This window comes from Apis laboriosa, unplaced genomic scaffold, assembly GCF_014066325.1.
Source record: "Apis laboriosa isolate Shangri-la unplaced genomic scaffold, ASM1406632v1 scaffold23_cov150, whole genome shotgun sequence".
Lineage (NCBI taxonomy): Eukaryota > Metazoa > Arthropoda > Insecta > Hymenoptera > Apidae > Apis > Apis laboriosa.
The window spans coordinates 1,580,574-1,598,333 of record NW_025222452.1 but is presented as its reverse complement, the minus strand read 5'-3'; the positions used below and the strand labels follow the sequence as shown (position 1 = coordinate 1,598,333).

The following is a 17,760-nucleotide window of genomic DNA, read 5'->3' as shown; positions in this document are numbered from 1 at the left end:
AAAAAAGGGAGGAGGGAAAAAAAAAATAATATAAAAAAAAATAAAAAAATAAAAAAAAAGAGGGAAAGAATAGAACGAAATAAATTGGAAACTCTAAGGTGTTGCAAACGTGTTTGAGAGTAAAATTCTGAGACTCGTTCTCGAGAATATTTTTCACTTAATAATATTCATCCTTAAAAAGTTTTTGGTTAAAAAAGAGATAAATCTCGAGAACAAGTTTCGAAAGTTTCAATTTCGAATGTTATGTTAAACGACAATCAAGAATAGGTATTTTTTTTTTTTTTTTTTCTTTTAAATCGTCAAGAAGTCAAGTAGTTGACGATTGGCCTCGTTTGCAAAATAAGTACAGAAAGAAGAAAAAGGGAATGGTTCTATTCGTGACGATAAGTTTTCGAGAAATCTCTACCTTTCCTTCTCTCTTTTTTTCTCTTCTTTCGTCTTGGTTCGATGGCAGGAGAGTGACACGTGTGTTTCCAATAGTCGATGAGATGTGTGTTTCCCTATACGGTAGAAGATTAATTTTCTTCTTTTGGATTATTCATGGATTATGCAAGAATGTAAAAGAAAGAAAATTGTCACCCGAGAATATGTAAATCGTGTGTATTTATTATTATCTTTTACGCAACACCTTACATAACAACAATGTTTCTCTTAGCTCGTATTTGTCGGCATCGCGAATCGAGGTAAAATGAAAAGCCGATAGGCTCGAATAGTCTGGTACATGAGCGTTTTTTTTTTTAACGTCTTTTTTTCTATTTTCTTTTTTTTTTTTTTTTTTACTTTTTTTTTTTTCTCTTTTTTTTTTCTCTTTTTTTCTTCCTTTTGATTTATGAAACGCTCACGTTTATCACCATTGTCGAAATTTATAAGAACAAAATAATTTTCACAGCCCAATCAACTACCAGACGCGAGTTAACAAGAAAAATGATCAACGTCACAATTTAACAACCGCGATACACAAATCTAGTATCGATCGCCGTTCTCACGTTTTTTTGTCGTTTTTTTTTTTTTTTTTTTTTTTTCGTTACAATGTCATTAAAAACTTATTTTTTCTTTCTTTCTTGCTTGCTTGCTTTCTTTCTTTCTTTCTTTCTTTCTTTCTTTTCTTTCTTTAAGTGCACCATTACGAACATCTAATATCCTAATATTTCTTACAACACAGTCTTAAAAGATTAATTAGAAGATAATAGTGTAATAGACAATAATATATAATGATAATATACGCACAATAATAATGGCGATGATGCTAATGATAATGACGATAATAATAATAGATAATAATAACAATAACAATAATAGTAATCATGTGATAAGCATTAATAGTGATAATAATAATAATGATAATGATAATAAAAAACAAAAAAAAAAAAAAAAAAAAAAAAAAGGGAATAAAATAGTTAAACATATTCAGCACCACCATGATATACCGAGTTCAAAGTTACACTTTGACGGGTATACAATGCTCGACGAAACACAAAGTGTACAACGAATATGTTGCATTCTCTTCTAATTAAAAAATACATTGGTACCGAAAAACATTCGAGCACTTTTAAAAAAGCCTATTTAAAACGAGACCCTATGAGATGACACACCGATAACAACAACAATAATATCCAGAGAAAAAAAAAAAATAATAATAATAATCGTATCAAAGTCTGATTATGCTTTGGTAATAATAACCTCAAAGCATTTTCAAAATTACAACGAAGCGTATCGTTTTCTTGTACTTGAATCGTTGATCTAACAGTAAGACACTTTTCAAAGAAAGGGCACGTAATTGTCGCGAATATCACGATTATCGCATCCTTATTCTCTTTCCTTTTTTTTTTTTAAATTCCTGATCAATTCTACGCAACATCCACCGTGTGAGACATTTTCATATTTCACGCCATTCATAATCTTACAAATATTAAGTATGTATATGTATATGTATATATGTGTGTGTGTGTATGTGTATGTGTGTATGTATATATATATATATATTCTTTTGATAGTTGAAAGCTTATTGAAAGGCCATTAGTTAATTTAGCCACTGGCGAATTACTTAAATTCGTACGCAATTTATAATATATAATGTAAAAACTTCTCTCCCGTTCTTTCCCTCTTACATCAATTTTCTTAATCGTAACAAAGTAGAGAATTATCCCCTTTATACTTATAAACTTTCATTCATTTGATTCTTCTTCAATAAAAACAATAGATCGTAAGTAACTAAATATCATATATATATATATATGTAATAAGACTAAACAAGATCTTTCTAGAAGAGAAGAATCGATAGAAATCAACAAAAAAGGAAAAAAAAAAAAAAAGAAAAATAGAATAAATATATATATATATAAAAAAAAAAAAAAAAGAATAAAATATTCTTCTTACGAAAGAAACGTTTCACGTATCTTCGACATCCTATCTCGCTTTACCAAGATCTATATATATATATATATATATGTATATCTCTATAATCCCATGGACCGATCCCAATTTTTGTCATTAAAAAAAAAGAAGAAGAAGAAGAAGAAGAAAAAAAAAAAATGATCGCTTGGCAAAAATCTCTCTCGCCTTAAATGAATTACAATCGAGCTCGCAATTCAATTTCTACATTCACAAAAGTAAACGGCAATTAGGACTGATGCTCGTTTCGGAAATGAAGCATCTTCGCACTTTCGTCTCCTCGGACTTTTTTACTTCCGAATGGCAGGTAGCGGTGTTGTTCACCGATTGATAATCTTGAGGAATGGGATTACCGGCAGCGCCGCCGCCACTACCACCACCACCACCACCACCACCACCGAAACTCTCTCCGTGCAATTTCTTAATGTGTCTGACCAGGCTGCTGTGCTGCGTGAACTTCCTGTTGCAAAGGATACATGAGAACTGTCTGGCGACACCGCACTCGTATCGTAGATGGCGCTCGAGATTCCCCTCGGAACGATAGGATCTCGGGCAACGCAGACACTTCCACTTGCCGTTCGTGTTTCTTATTTTGCCGCAGACCGTTTCGCGATGCCGTTTCAAGGTCGATTTGTGCGTGTACAATTTTCCACAATTCCAACATCTGTAAGGCCTGTCCGCGTCCGGTATCCCGCCCGGATAATCTTGAAACAGAAGCCTCGAGTAACTGGAGCAATTTATAGCCGGGTTAAAGGGCGGCGTGTTGTTCGGCAGATGATCGATCGGTGACGGACACTTTGGATACACTTGGTAATCCGTTTTGCTCTCTGGAAAAGAAATCAGAGAAATTTCACATGTGAGGGGGGAGGAAGTGGAGAATTTTAGAAGTGAGAAGAAGAGAATTTTATTGGGATTATTATTATTATTATTATTATTATTATTATTATTATTATTATTATTATTATCATTACAAGAGAATAACGCGTGGATAATTAATCGATTAATTAATTTAACCGAAAGAATGGTTCAAATCGAAGGATAATCGCGAATAAGAAAATTAGAACATATATATATATATATGTGTGTGGAAAAGAATTGGAATGGAAAGTAAATAAATCTGGAAATTGAATATCAATCTCTCGTTCAGTTTCTCTCTCTCTCTTCTTTCTCTCTTTTTTTTTTTTTCATTCTCACTTTCGAACTCTCGATCTGTGAAGAGGAGGGAAAAAATAAAAAAAAAAAAAAAAATAAGAAAAAAAAGATAATAAAGGAAGAAAAAAAGAAAAAGGAACTAATAATAATTCGATTTCGCTTGTTCTTTTCGCGATCGATTGAAGATCTTTCGAGAGACAGGGTCGATCAATAATAATTTCTGTATACGTACTTGTACACTGAAATGACACGCAGGACGAATATCTTCGATACTAGACGACGTCGATCAGAGCAAGAACGCATGTAATTGATAGAAAAGAAGAATTTCTATTTCTATTCAAAGAAAAAAAGAAAAAAGAAATTGTCGAAAGACACAGACTCGAAAAATATTCTATAAATTATTAAGAAAGGAAACGAAAATATATATATATATTATCTTGGATGAGTATATGATCTTCTTAATGAGAGCTCCCATTGTGGTAATAGGTGTAGATGTTTCGGTAAAATTTTTATTATTATTATTATTATTATTTATTACTATTATTATTACTATTATTATTTATTATTTATTATCTATCTTCTAGACACTCTCGATGGCACATCAAATCTACTATCGACGGTTCTAGGAGACGATTTCAAAAATGTAATAATTCGATAAATATACTATTTAAAAAGAAACGACAATTGAATACGTTAAACGTGTTCAGCGAAAATCTTTTACAACGTGATAAAATTCAACGATCGATAATCTACGATATACAATTTGTGCTTAAAAATCGAATTAACACGCAGGAATGAAGTTAATAAAAAAAAAAAAAAAAAAAAAAAAAAAAAAAAAATCTGTGCACTAAAATGTTCATCTCGCTCTATCTCCGCTCTATCTCTTTGGCGTGGAAAATATCTTCGTGGATGAACAACGCAGCAGGATCACTTTTTTTTTACTCTTCGTCGTGATGCCATGATATCATCGAGCCATCGACTTGATCTTGATCTTCGAGCCGAATCAATCTTCGAGTGAATATCCGGAATATCCGGATGAACCCAACAACGAGAAGGAAGAAGCCGAGGATGACCCCCTCCCCCCCCCTCCTCCTCCCAAATTTTGAAGCGGAAAAAATTTGTTGTTTCTTGGCGCGGCGAAGGATTCAAAGAAATATTTCTTCGAGACGCAGAAATTCCACCCAATTCCTCCTTCTCCTTTCGGGGACGGCTGACATCGTTCTTTTTTTTCTTCGAGATCGACGACGAACCAGAGGCTCTGTTGCATTTTTCCACGTAGACAATCCCCTGCGCCAACAAGGGGGAGGGGGGACGCTGACCGGTTGCCCGCCAACTGAAACTTCGCGACTCCGAGATTCGTCGATCGCGAATCGTCGAAGGGCGGGGTCATCTTCGTCTAATACCTAGAAGAACAATTAACAATGGAATTCGCGTTAATCACGAAAAACAAACTAACCACGAGACGGCCGAAAACGGAGAGGGGGCAGTTTCGCCCTCTCGATTTTCCCGATTTTATCGAATCGGGAATCAAACAAGTCTCCGATTCAATTTTCACAGGAGATAATCGTCGCTCATCCCCCGGCCATTTTTTAACGCCATGTTGCGAATCGAAAAGATTGAACAAATCGAAAAGAAAAAAAAATACATATATATATATATGTATGTATATATATATTATCGAATAGGGAAAATGGATGGGATAAATCGATGGGATATAATCGTGGGGAGGAGCAAGCAAGCGAGCAAGCAACGGGGTAGGGGGGGGGGGGGGAGAGAGGATTCGAACGGGAAGCGAAAAGGCCTCTTTTACGTGGAAGGGTGAAGGGCATTATTACGAGAGGCACGGAGAGGCACAGGATTATATTCGTTTTTTTTTCTCTCTTTTTTTTCTTTCTTTTTTTTTTTTTTTTTTTTTTTTTTTTTTTTTTTTTTAATCCATTAAATGAAATGGAGAAGGGTAAGTATTAATTTTTCTAAAAGTGAAATCGACGATACGATACGATACGATCGTCGATGGTTGGACGAGGATTCTCGTTGAAAATTAATAAGAGAGGGGATAGAGAGGAAAAAAAAAAAAAAAAAAATGTCGCGAGATCGTCTACAACATAAGATTAGGCTCTACTCCATTGACAATATCTATCTTATGAATAGCGATCAGATGACGGTGGAGGCTCGTCTTCTGAGTGAAACTGTAGCTGCAGTAGTAACACGGAAACTGGCGTTTTCCTCCGCATTCCCATTTCATGTGCCTCCTCAAGTTGCACCGCCTCGTGTATCCCCGTCCGCATTGCTGGCAGGGGAATCGAAAGCTCACGTAACCTGTCGAACGAAAAGAAAAAACACTGACGTCAGAATATATCTTTGTACTAGAACGGAAATCCGTACAATTTTCGTTATAAATCGAAAGAAGTTATTCTCGATTCTCTTTAGATGCGAGAATATCTCTCTCTCTCTCTCTCTCTCTCTCTCTCTCTCTCTCTCTCTCTCTCTCTCTCTCTAATCAATCTGACACTTAAACGCGTCGATCTTCGAGTGATTTGTGATTCTTCGTGAGAAGTCTTCGATTCGATTAAAAATGTAATTGTTAATCGATAATAAATGGACCGACAATGGAAATTAATTGACAGTTTCGAAAAGGAGGGAGGGGAGGAGGAGGAGGAGGAGGAGGAGAAGAGAGGTAAAAATCGAAACTGGCAATAATTGTTTTTTTTCATCGATTTCGTCGAGTCCAGCGTTTAACAACGGGAAAAACGTTATATATATTATTATATTTCTTGTATATTCTTCCAAGATGGTGGCCGGTTTATCGAAACGAGCGAGCATATTGAAAACAATTCGATTTAAAACGAGCAAGAAACGAAGTCACGACTATCAGAGTCAATCGTTTTTTATTCAATTCTACATAGGGGAGGGGAAAGTGTATAAAAGCGGGGGAATAAACGCGGGAAACGATATCTTCAATGGCTGACATCACATCATCGTAGGTTGGTCTCGATCTTCTTCCGATGCGATTCTTCCTCGTTGCTTATCTTCAATGGACGAGAAATCCATTCTTCGAGAATTCGACGAAAAATTTAATAGATCGGGGAAATCTGGAAAAAAATATTTCTCTCTTCGACGAAGATGGAAAATGGCGAAGGAAAAGAATCCTGAAAATCCGAATGGAAAAGTGACGGGCCACTCGATCTGTTCGATTATCGTTTACAACGATATATATATATATCGTTAACGATTTATTTCTCTCTTTAAATCTAAACGATTACACACGATGATGAGCAGGAATTCGATCATCATGTTTGTGCAAAAGATTGCCTCTTTTAATCTCAAACGGTTACACACGCGATATTCTGAGTCTCTTTCTTCTCTTCGTGTCCTTCTCGGCACGTAGTATTGTTCGCGCTTCAACCGTGAGCGGATCTTATCCATGTTCTACGCGGTGGCACGAAAATATTGTGCGCGTTAAGCATGTGCTGCCTCAGCTTCCCGTTCTGGGTGTACCTCGCCGGACACAGGTAACAGGTGAAGTGTTTCTGGCCACCGCACTCGAATCTCAAATGTTTGACCAGATTGTGCCTCAATTGGTAAGATCTGCCGCACTGGTGGCAGGTGAAACCTTCCGTGCTTGTTCTCGAGCATCCGTTTCTCGTTCCAGATAGGATGATTCGTGCCTCTGAAAAACAACGAAAACGAAATGTCAAGTGGAATCTGGCGGACAAGTCGAGACGAAACGGTTACAACCAGTTGCAACTTCTGGAAAAGGTTACTGGAAAAGAAATTGGATAATGAAAGGGAGATCGAACGTGGTGTCCAACGTGCGCAATATTTATTCATTTTTACAATTTTATTCGATTGTCTTTTGAATTTATCCTGGTTATCCTTGTTAAGTTTTATTCCTCTTCCCTGTAAAGGGATAAAAGATACAGAGAGAAAAGTAAAGAATTTTCTCCTCCTTAATTTTTAATTAATCTTGGTGCTTGATTTTTTTTATTTTCTTTATTTCTCTATTTCCTCCCCCCTCTTTTTTTTTGTTCAATTTTTATCACAGAAAAGAAAAAGAAACTTTGTTTCACCATGACTGCTTTAAAAGTACACATTGTAAGGATTAAAACAATTAGAAAAATAAAAAATCGTAAAACGTTGATTGAGCAATATTCTGTCACTCGGGTTTCAGACTCGCGTCGTTTAAATATCACCTTATCCTGAATCTTTGCCTTTATTCCTCTTCCCTGTAATGGAAAAGATATCGAGAGAAAAATAAAGAATTTTCTTCTCCTCTTCAATCTAATCCTCGATCCTCGATTTATTTTCTTTATTTTTCTATTCCCTCTTTTCCCTCCTTTCTTTATATTCAATTTTCATCAATATACATCAATTCATATTAACATATCATTAATTATATATTCATCAATATATAATTGTCCTTATTGAATTATTCACGTATCATAAGTAAAAAAAAGAAAAAGGAAAAAGAAACGTTCGTTCCAACTACTCACCATGACGACCACGTTTTAAAAATACATAAAAATACTGTAAAGGATCAAAATCGTTAAAAAGAACATTGTCAAAAGTTTAAAAAAAAAAAAAAAAAAAAAAAATCGTAAAAACCATATTGGACGAACAGTATCCTCGTCAAAAAGAGAAAGAAAATAAAAGAAAGATTTTCAGGCTCGCGTCGACGATAATATCTAGAATATTTTTTTGGGGACGGAATACTTTGGCGGGATGTAAATATCGTGCTTTTGCAACATGTGTCTGCGCAGTTTGACACTCTTCTCGTATGTGGCCGAGCAAATGTGACACACGAAACTCGTCTGACCGCAATCGTACTTCATGTGCGTGGTTAAACTCCTGTTCATCTTGTACATTCTTCCGCAACACGGGCACAGGCCGGGAGGCGGTTGATTCGTGCTCAACGATCTGCGCGCGCATCTCCTCTGGAGCCTGTTGCTCCTCCTCAATCCTAGAAAATAAAAAGGGGAAGAGTATCGTTAGTGGGGAGAAGGTGTGTTTCAACGGTCGAACGATTTTTCGAAACTCGGACGAGGAAACACCAGGATAGATGAAACAATATGTCCACCACACTCACATTTTTTTTATCGATCCCTCCATGGACGACGATGGATCCTTGGGACAAAGAATAGTTGATTTTTTACGTGAAATATAATTTCAAATATTATTCGGCGATATTTCGTAACGATGAGAAAACGAGAGAATCGTTTTTTTTTTTTTTTTTTTTTTTTTTTTTTTTTTTTTTTTTTTAGATAGATTGTTCTATAATTTAAGGCATATTGACATCCCTCGTTCATCGGTTTAAGAATCGCACACGTTTATTCTATTCTTACAATTACAACTCCATCTTTGGGCGCTTTTGAACACTTTCTAACTTCAAACTATGAATATAGTTAAATCGATATTCTCGAAATAATGTTGTCTACTTGTTTTGTATGTACATTTTACTTTTAGCTTTTTAGTTTTAGGAAAGGAAATGATATTCCTTTTTAAAGCGATTAAACCTTTTCTTTAGGTCCCTACGTTGCCACACCAATTAGTGTTACACACCAATTTTCTTCGAGACTTATCGTTATAGCCTTGTTTTTTTCTTTTTTTTTTATTTTCGCACACAATGTACGTGAACGTTTTGCCTCCGATGACATATCCATGCGTATACCAATTTTCGCAATTTAAATATAAATGATTTTAAAGAATTAATTAAAATCGCAGTATTAATCGCAATATTAATCATCACCGCTTAAAATATCAAATTGATCAAATTGACGTAAATAAACGTAAATATAAGGCTAAACTAAGAAAAACAAGAACAAAGAAAAATAAAATCGTTATCGAATTCCTTCTTCACCAAATTTCTACTTTTTTCCCCGCTATTTCCAAGAAAGATTTTTTATTTATTTATTTTTTTCTTTATTTTTTAAAGAGAACCAAGAAAAAAAAGAAAAAAAGAAAAAAGAAAAGGAAAAAAAAAAAAGGAATAAGAAAAAATTCAATGCTTGGTTCTAACGTGTCGATCGAGATTGCTCTTTTGGGAGAACCTGAACTTGCAAATGGGGCAAGTAAATTTAGGCTCGACGCCGCACTCGTAATTCCTGTGCCTCCACAGCGAGGTGAAAACCGCGTAGACGCGGTTGCAATCGGGGCACACGTGCTTCTTCTTCCTCCTCCTCTTTTCCTGATCGGCGTTCTCCCTCGCGTTGCTGCTCCTCTCGGGCACTAGCAACCGCCTGTTGCACTCGAACGTTCTGTGACGTTTCAACGAGGCCATCAGCGCGAAATTTCGATTGCAATCGGTGCACAGGTACTTTCTCGGCCCGCATCTGTTCCCTATCTTGCCCTGCTCGTCCTTAAACGTCATCGAGCGAAGATGCCTGGTCACTATGCGAGACGTGGGCGGCAACGTGGGCACGGTCCAATTCGACGAGCTGTAGTTTTGTGCGTCTGGAAACGAACAAACGAAATAAAAACACCTTTAGAATATCCCCCTCTCAAAGGAGATCGATAAAATTGAATTGGCGCGCGCGATCTTCGTCGATCTAGATAGAGATCTGCAAGAATAATCGCTAATATACATTTCCCCTTTATTAATTAATTTTCTCGTGTAATTCGAATATTCGTATTCGCAGAAATTGTATATATATATATATATATATGTATATATATATTGGACAATAATATGTAAAATACACAGGATCTTTATTTACATTATTTCTCGTTTTTCTGCGCTTTCTACAACGTGTGTATGTATGCATGTGTGTATGCATGTATGTATGTACGTGTATGCGTGTACGTGTATGTATTCGTGTGGATACATACGACAAAAAACGACTCACGATTGCCGTGAAAAGAAAAGAAAAAGAAGAAAAAGAGAAGGAAAAGGAAGAAAAAGGAGAAGAAGAAGAAGAAGAAAGGACATCTCGTATTACGAGTTCGAAAAAAAGTTTACGGCAAAAGTTCGCGTAAGTTGATACGTAAAATGATACGTATGTATGTTTCCTCTCTATAAATTTTGAGGGAAATCGTGGTACGAGGCGAACATCGTTCCCTGAACGTGCACGTTCCCTTCCACGTCCGAGAGGACATCGGCCTGTTGCAATCTGTATCGTGGATTCTGATCGAGAAAATGCTGATGCCTCGCCAGTATATGCTTCATCAGGCTGTCTTTGTAACGCGTTCTGTGCGGGCAGAACGCGCACTTGAACTTTGGATCTATCCCGCACTCGAAATCGTGATGCCTCTTCAGATGGTGTTTATGCTTGTAAGTTTTCCCGCAGGTGGCGCAAGTGTGTTTGAACACCGATATGACCGGATGGTACTGGGACTTGGCTGAAACAGACACGAAACAACGATCGATTAGTCCGGAACGATTGTTGCGGCTACTGCGTATTTTCCCAACAGATAAATGCAGTCGGACGATCTCGAAAATTTTTCACGAGTTTTCTTTCCTCGAGTTGATCCGACGTTTTCGAAACGAGAGAGAGAGAGAGAGAGAGAGAAAAAAAAAAAAAAAAAAAAAAAAAAAAACGAAGGAGGATAAAAATTTTTGGAACGTGTGTTTTTCGAAGGATAGGCGGCGGCGGCGGCAAGGTTGTGGTTTAATGCACCGGAAACAGACAACAGACAGTCGTTTTTTTTTCTTTCTTTTTTTTTTTTTTTTTTTTTTTTTTTTGGTATAGAGCTCGGTGACAGACATTCTTTCTTTTTTTTCTTATTCGATTCGTGTCACTTGTTGTTATTTCCGTCTCGTTATCATTACGAAAGCGAAAAAAAAAAAAATACGCCATCCCTTCTACTCTTTCTATTCCTTTCCTTCCTTCCTTCCTTCCTTCCATCCATTTTCCTCTTTCGCTCTATATAATCTTGCGCTCTCGACATTCTCGCGCCTCGGAAGGGATAACGAATCGGCGACGGATGATCGATCCTCGTTCCCTCGTACTTATCGTACGCGTGACGTAAATGTCTAATCATTTATGCGCATGCCTGTCTACGTCTTTGTCGTGTGCTTTATGTATATATATGTGTATGTATATGTGTGTGTGTGCGACAGAGAAGAGGATAGACACATATCACATTTAAAAGTAGAAACAGTGCGTGCGTGTATGACCTGTGTATGTATGTATGTATGTATGTATGTACGTGTATCGTCACATATTTCCCACTTTTTTTTTTACAACGCAGCGACGACGATTTACAGCGGCGCGCGAATTCGATCGATCAACGAGCGAGAGAGATATGAAAGATCGGGATATCATAATAATAAGAAACGGAAGAAGAGCCGTCTCAGGGGTTTCTATGTTGCCTGACGCTCGCTGTTCGAGGCGTGAATCCAGATCTTGCGTGCTTCATCATGTGCACCTGAAGGTAGGACCTGTAGGTTGCCCGATAAGGGCAGAAGGTGCACTGGTGCATCGGTTGTTTACCGCACTCGTTAATCACGTGCCTCCTCAGGTTCTTCATTTGGTGGTAACGGCGATCGCAATTGTCGCACGCGAATCGGCCCTGTCCCCGAGATCTTCTTCGATCCTTGGGCATTCGGCTAACGTAGAACCGCATTTTCGCGTAATCTGGAACCAGGAAGAAGAAAAAAAAAATGATCACGGGTTAAATTGTAGGGAGAGGCTTTTGTTGGGTCGCGGTTCCTTTCTCATCGAATTCATCGTTGAGCACGAAATTATTCGTAGAGTTCGCTCATCGATCGATCAATGATAAAATATATGTACCTCTAAACGTATGCACAGGTCGTGCTCGCGAGGAAGAGAGAGGCAAAAGAGGACAAAGAGGGAAGAAATTCTTCGATCTTCCCTGAACACGATTTTTCTTTTTTTTTTTTTTTTTTTTTTTTTTTTTTTTTTTTTTTTTTTTTATTTCTTTTTCTGTTGTTCGTCACAGAACGATATTTTTGAACATTATATTTCAAGTGTCGAGATCGTCACAGAATATTCGTGTGTGAAAGAGTATACGGGATAAATTTGAAAGAGTCTGTTATTATATTGTTCGAAAGAATAATTTCACACTCTCTACGTCGCAAGATTTTAAATCCTTCGTTAAATCCTATTCCTGTCCTTGACATTTGACGCATTCCCCTGAAATCGATCAACAGGAGTGGCAAGCTGTTAATTATCCTCGTAGAGATACGTCAGATCAATATATATTTCCGATAATATATTACATTTCACCTACGTGAACGTAGGTCACAGTTTTACAGATACTCAGTTGTGTATCTGTGAATAAAACGTTTACTGAGCTTCCAACACGTTCCCTGCTGCTGATAAATTTTGTATCTCGCCGACGAATACTCGAACATATTCCGTTGTTGAATCGAACTTCCATGCTTCGGAAATCGTATCCTCTCCTCCGTTCCATTTCGTGAAAAATCTGAAATTGTCGATCGATCAGATTAGAATCTTGAAGAAAAAAAAAAAAAAAAGAAAAAGAAGAAAAGACAAAGAGACGAAAAACGCGGGAAAGACGTTAAAGAAAAAGTTAAAAGTTAGAATTACCTTAAAGCTGGAACTTCGTCAAGCTGGAAGAATGGAAACACTTCGTTCATGTAAAATACGTAAAAAAAAAAAAAAAAAAAAAAAAAAATGGACGAACGTCCTTTACGAATTCGAAAACCATTCCTCGTCCGAGAATGTAAAAAGAAGAAAGAAGAAGAAAAAGAAGAAGAAAAAAAAGAAAAAAGAAAAAAAAAAAAAGAAAAAGATTCGTACAAAACACATGAATCTCAAAGTTTCATATTTTATTGGTACGAAATAGGTACGTGCTCTATAATGGATAATATTTCTTGTCGTTTAATTCGAATGCTCGAACGAGTTTGAACGCAATGCAGCTTGTGACAATGACCGAAGAAGAAGAACTCTTGGCGCGTAATCGCGGCACAGGCGGTTTTATTTATTAATAATTGGTTATTGTCGATCGCGTATGATATATAGAAATAAGCGTAAGTGTCCAACATAAATCATAATCATACGTTCTCCGAAAATGGAAAACTTATAACTTGCTTTACGTTAAGCCTGCTTAAGAGAAGGCTCGACTATTCTAACTTTGGCTGTGCAAACCGACAGATAATTCGTGGGATAATAATAATTCAAGTTTCTCAATAATCGTTCAACGTAATCGTCGAAAATCAGACCAGTATCCGTCTGAAATATTCGCAGCTATCATTCGTTCGATGTTTGCAACATCGAAACAATAACAATTCAATATAATAATAATAATAATAATAATAATAATAATAATGATAATAATAATAATAATGATAATAATAATAATAATAATAATAATAATAATAATAATGATGATGATGATGATGATAATAATAATAATAATAATAATAATAATAATAATAATAATAATAATAATAATAATAGATTTCGAGAGATCAAGGATAGATCGAATTATTATAATAATTATATATCAATTTATACAATACTCTAACGATAAAATAGATTTTCGTATGATGTACGAGCAATCGAATGTTACTTAACTTGGAATATAATTAATAGTAAGCGATCTTGTCATCAATAGCGTACGAACGGCTTATAAATGGCGTACAGTCTGATTGGCAAAACATTCGTGTCGCCATCTAGACTACGATGTTATTATCGTTAAGTAATGTAATATATGTTGATGCTGGTGCATTCGCGTTATTAAACATTCGACGATCTTAAAGAGGACGCGGGAACGACGTCACACCAGCATCGTTATTATTCGCAATATGTCATACATTTTAAGTGCATCCACTTAATGATAAAAAAAAAAAAAACACAGCATTGGCATTGCTTCGTAACACCTCGATAACGATCGTCTCAAACGATCAAACGTTTGTTTTAATGATGCGTCTGGAAGAAGAATAATCTTTCAAAATTGTAATGATACGATATTAAATATTTCTTTTATAAAAAAATTCTTGAGAAAAACTGTGTAACGCTTTAAATAATATTTGCAACGCGTAAATACTGATCTGACGTTCGTTGTGTGTAATTATTGTTTGTAAGTGAACGTGATCTTAAAGTGGCGCGGTGTATTCAGGTAACTTTTTTAATTGCTTAATTTTGTGATCGAGAAATTGACCTGAAATTGTTTCGAAATTGTTTCGAAATATCGTTACATATCGTTAAAAAATCATCAACAAAAATTTTGGTGTCGGTTAAAATTCATTGAAACCAGCTTTCAACTTCGCGATATATCCGTGAAATTTTTATCGATGGCTTCAATTATACGTATATATATATATGTTAATTATATATTTTGAAGGTACTGGTAGTTTTCATAAAAAAAAATATCTTCATCCAATTAATCTCGATTAGTCCACAAATGGACGCGTTTTACAATTGCACATGAATCTATATATATATATGCTATATATATACGCGCCTCAACTCAAGCGCGCCAACTATTCGACCAACTACTTTTCTCTTTTTCTTTTTTATCGTCGCTCGACCAACACATTCTTACGAGTACTTCGCAGGCAATATGTAACAGTGCGTATAACGCCAACGTAAAATGCTCTGTGATGAACCATGATAAAAAACATTTTTTCTCAGTTTCATGAGAAAAGGATATACTCATATAAGGTGTTTAGTAAGTAAAAATATTTCGGCGCTAAAGCGATATTCACTCTTCCTCTTACCGAGTATCATTATACGCATCGCTTAATTAAATTATCGATACGAATTTTTTCTAATAATCGCAATTTTCAAGCGATGGAAGTGGGGAAAAAAATGATATGAAATAAAAAGGTGATTTGGGAAACGAAAGTATTCGCGTGAAAATTACGTAATAATAATAATAACAATAATAATAATAATAATAATAATAATAATAATAGTAATGATAATAATAATAATTTTCTAAATTTCTATTTCTAATAACAATAATTTTTAAGCGAAAATAAAGAGGAAAGGGAGAGAAGGAATTATCGAAAAATAGGGATAGAATATATCCCTATAAAATTCTTAATTATCGTTTTTTCGAGGAAAACGATCAACATTTCAACTGTTCCCAGTAATAAGAAATAATAAAACAAGAAGAGGAAGAATAAGAAGGAAAGAAATACGAGTAAACATGACAGGCAATTATTAATTCCCAGTGTCCATGGTGGATGACAGCTTGTTCCCATTTGGCATAGTGTAAAATTCGCTCAAAAGTTTCATATGCCTGCCGTTCAGATGCGTGTTCAAGCTGGATTTGTGCTTCGTTCTGTAAGGGCAGAGTGGACAGTGAAACTTCGGTTCCACCCCGCATTCGTGCTTCAAATGCCTCGCCAAACTGGAGTAGTAATTGTACACTTTGCCGCAATTCTTGCACGGATAGGTGACTTTCTGGCAGTTGAGATATCCCACCGACCGTGACTCTGAAAAATCGTAAACACAGAAGAGTTCGATATTAGAAATATAATTGGAACAAGGGATTATCGTAATTATCGAGGATTTCGTCGAGGCGTTTCGAAGGCTTTTTTTTTTTTTTCGCGTTTAATTCATTCTCGTCGTCCATTCACGTCGTCGTTCGTCGACGATCTCGTTTCCGGATCTCGTTCCTCGAGTATTCGACGATACACGTAGCGTGAAACGATGATCGGTCATCGTTTCACGTTACGTGTCTCTTTAATGTTAAACCTCGCTCGAGAAACGATACACGCTCTCTCTCTCTCTCTCTAGCTAATTCGTTTATACGACGTCACTCGAGTTCGAATAATTCGAAAAATAAAATAAATCATCTCGATGGCGATATTCTTCTTCCAGCATTTGTTACATCGAATCCTTTTAAAAAATCATATTTTATGATATATATTCGATACACCATAGGTCAGTTACAGATATGTTATACCGATCAGTTAATGAATTATATTCGATAATTTATTATTGTTGTTGTTTTTGTTATTGTTATTATTATTATTGTTGTTGTTATTATTACTATTACTATTATTATTACTATTATTATTATTATTATTATTATAATTATTATTATTATTATTATTATTATTATTATTATCATTATCATTATTAAACATACTCTCTTTTTAACATATCTATTATATTATTTTTTGTTGATCTTTCGTTCTTATTTTATCCATATATATATATATATATATTTATATATATATATATATATCTATATAACAAATGAGGCGACAAATGGTTAATCACAGGGCGTGGCGTTACTCCATGATATCGAATCGTTTCGCATGTAATATTTCTTCATTAAAACCGGTATACCCAGTTTACTGTAACGATGAAGAACAGATTTCGATATGCAGAACATATTAGCCGCCTTCCTCAGCGACAACCCGTTGGCCACCGCCTCGATGGCCGACTTCACGTGTTCGAATTCGAGCTCCCTAGGCCTCGGTCTCCCGCCATTGTAATGCCGTCGTCCTGTAACAATTAATTAAACTCAACTGTAAAAATAAAAATAAAAAATATATATTAAATCCACGCTACGATAACAATCTTCGTCAACCTTAAACAAGAGAGAGAGAGAGAGAGAGAGAGAAAGAGAAAAAAGAGAAAGACAGAGAGAAAAGAAAAAAAAATCAAATTCAATTCTTATCCTTTCCTCCTTTATACCTTCTTTTCGATTTTCCAATTTACACTACGAATAGGACAGAACGAGAGAGAGAGAGAGAGAGAGAGAGAGAAAGAGAGAGAGAGAGAGATGCGCAAAATAAGTAAAAAGAAAATATATATTCGTACGATGGAAAAAAAACTCGCTCGACGGATGGACAGAGAAAGAGAGAAAGAGAAAAAAGTCGTAAAGAAAGGATGGAAGAACAACAAACAGAGGATAAAGATTATACAAGATAAGAAAAAACACGATCGACGTCGACGTACCTTCGAGAAAGAATTGAACATTGCGCGAGAAATGGGCAATCATCTCTTCATCGTCGAGGATGAAAGAGAGGCGTGGAAACGGAGAGAGAGAGAGAGAAAGAGAGAGAGAGAGAAAAAGAGAGAGAGAGAGGGGGGAGAAAGATAGAGAAGGTTGAAAAACGGAGGCAAATGGTCGAAAAAAACGACACGAAAGAATGGTTGGAGACGTCGCTAAGCAACGACCCACTTTATATTATGGTTAATTTTTCGTGGATCCTGGTTGAAAATATCAACGAGAGCGGAGACGACACCGAAGAAAAAAAAAAAAAGAAAAAAGAAAAAAAACGTGGGGAATTTCTATAATTTTATACGTCCGCGTGAATCCTCTTCATGT

The 17,760-nt window shown here is 35.8% G+C and overlaps 1 protein-coding gene across 15 annotated transcripts in view; it reads right to left on the bottom strand.

Moving 5' to 3' along the window:
- Nucleotides 1-17,760, bottom strand: part of LOC122713273 (longitudinals lacking protein) — a 188,725-nt gene that overhangs the window by 73,236 nt on the left and 97,729 nt on the right. The window contains exon 7 of one of the 15 annotated variants that reach the window (XM_043933596.1): nt 5,503-5,862. The exons of 9 other annotated variants lie outside the window; for them this stretch is intronic. In XM_043933596.1, coding sequence (XP_043789531.1) covers nt 5,642-5,862 — 221 coding nt within the window. In that variant the 3' untranslated portion in view covers nt 5,503-5,641. Of the gene's footprint in view, nt 1-5,502; nt 5,863-5,945; nt 7,214-8,840; nt 9,994-10,369; nt 10,879-11,779; nt 12,117-15,489; nt 15,911-17,760 lie in introns of those variants that run through there. 5 more of the 15 variants (XM_043933588.1, XM_043933550.1, XM_043933568.1 and 2 more) reach the window with 5 other exon arrangements.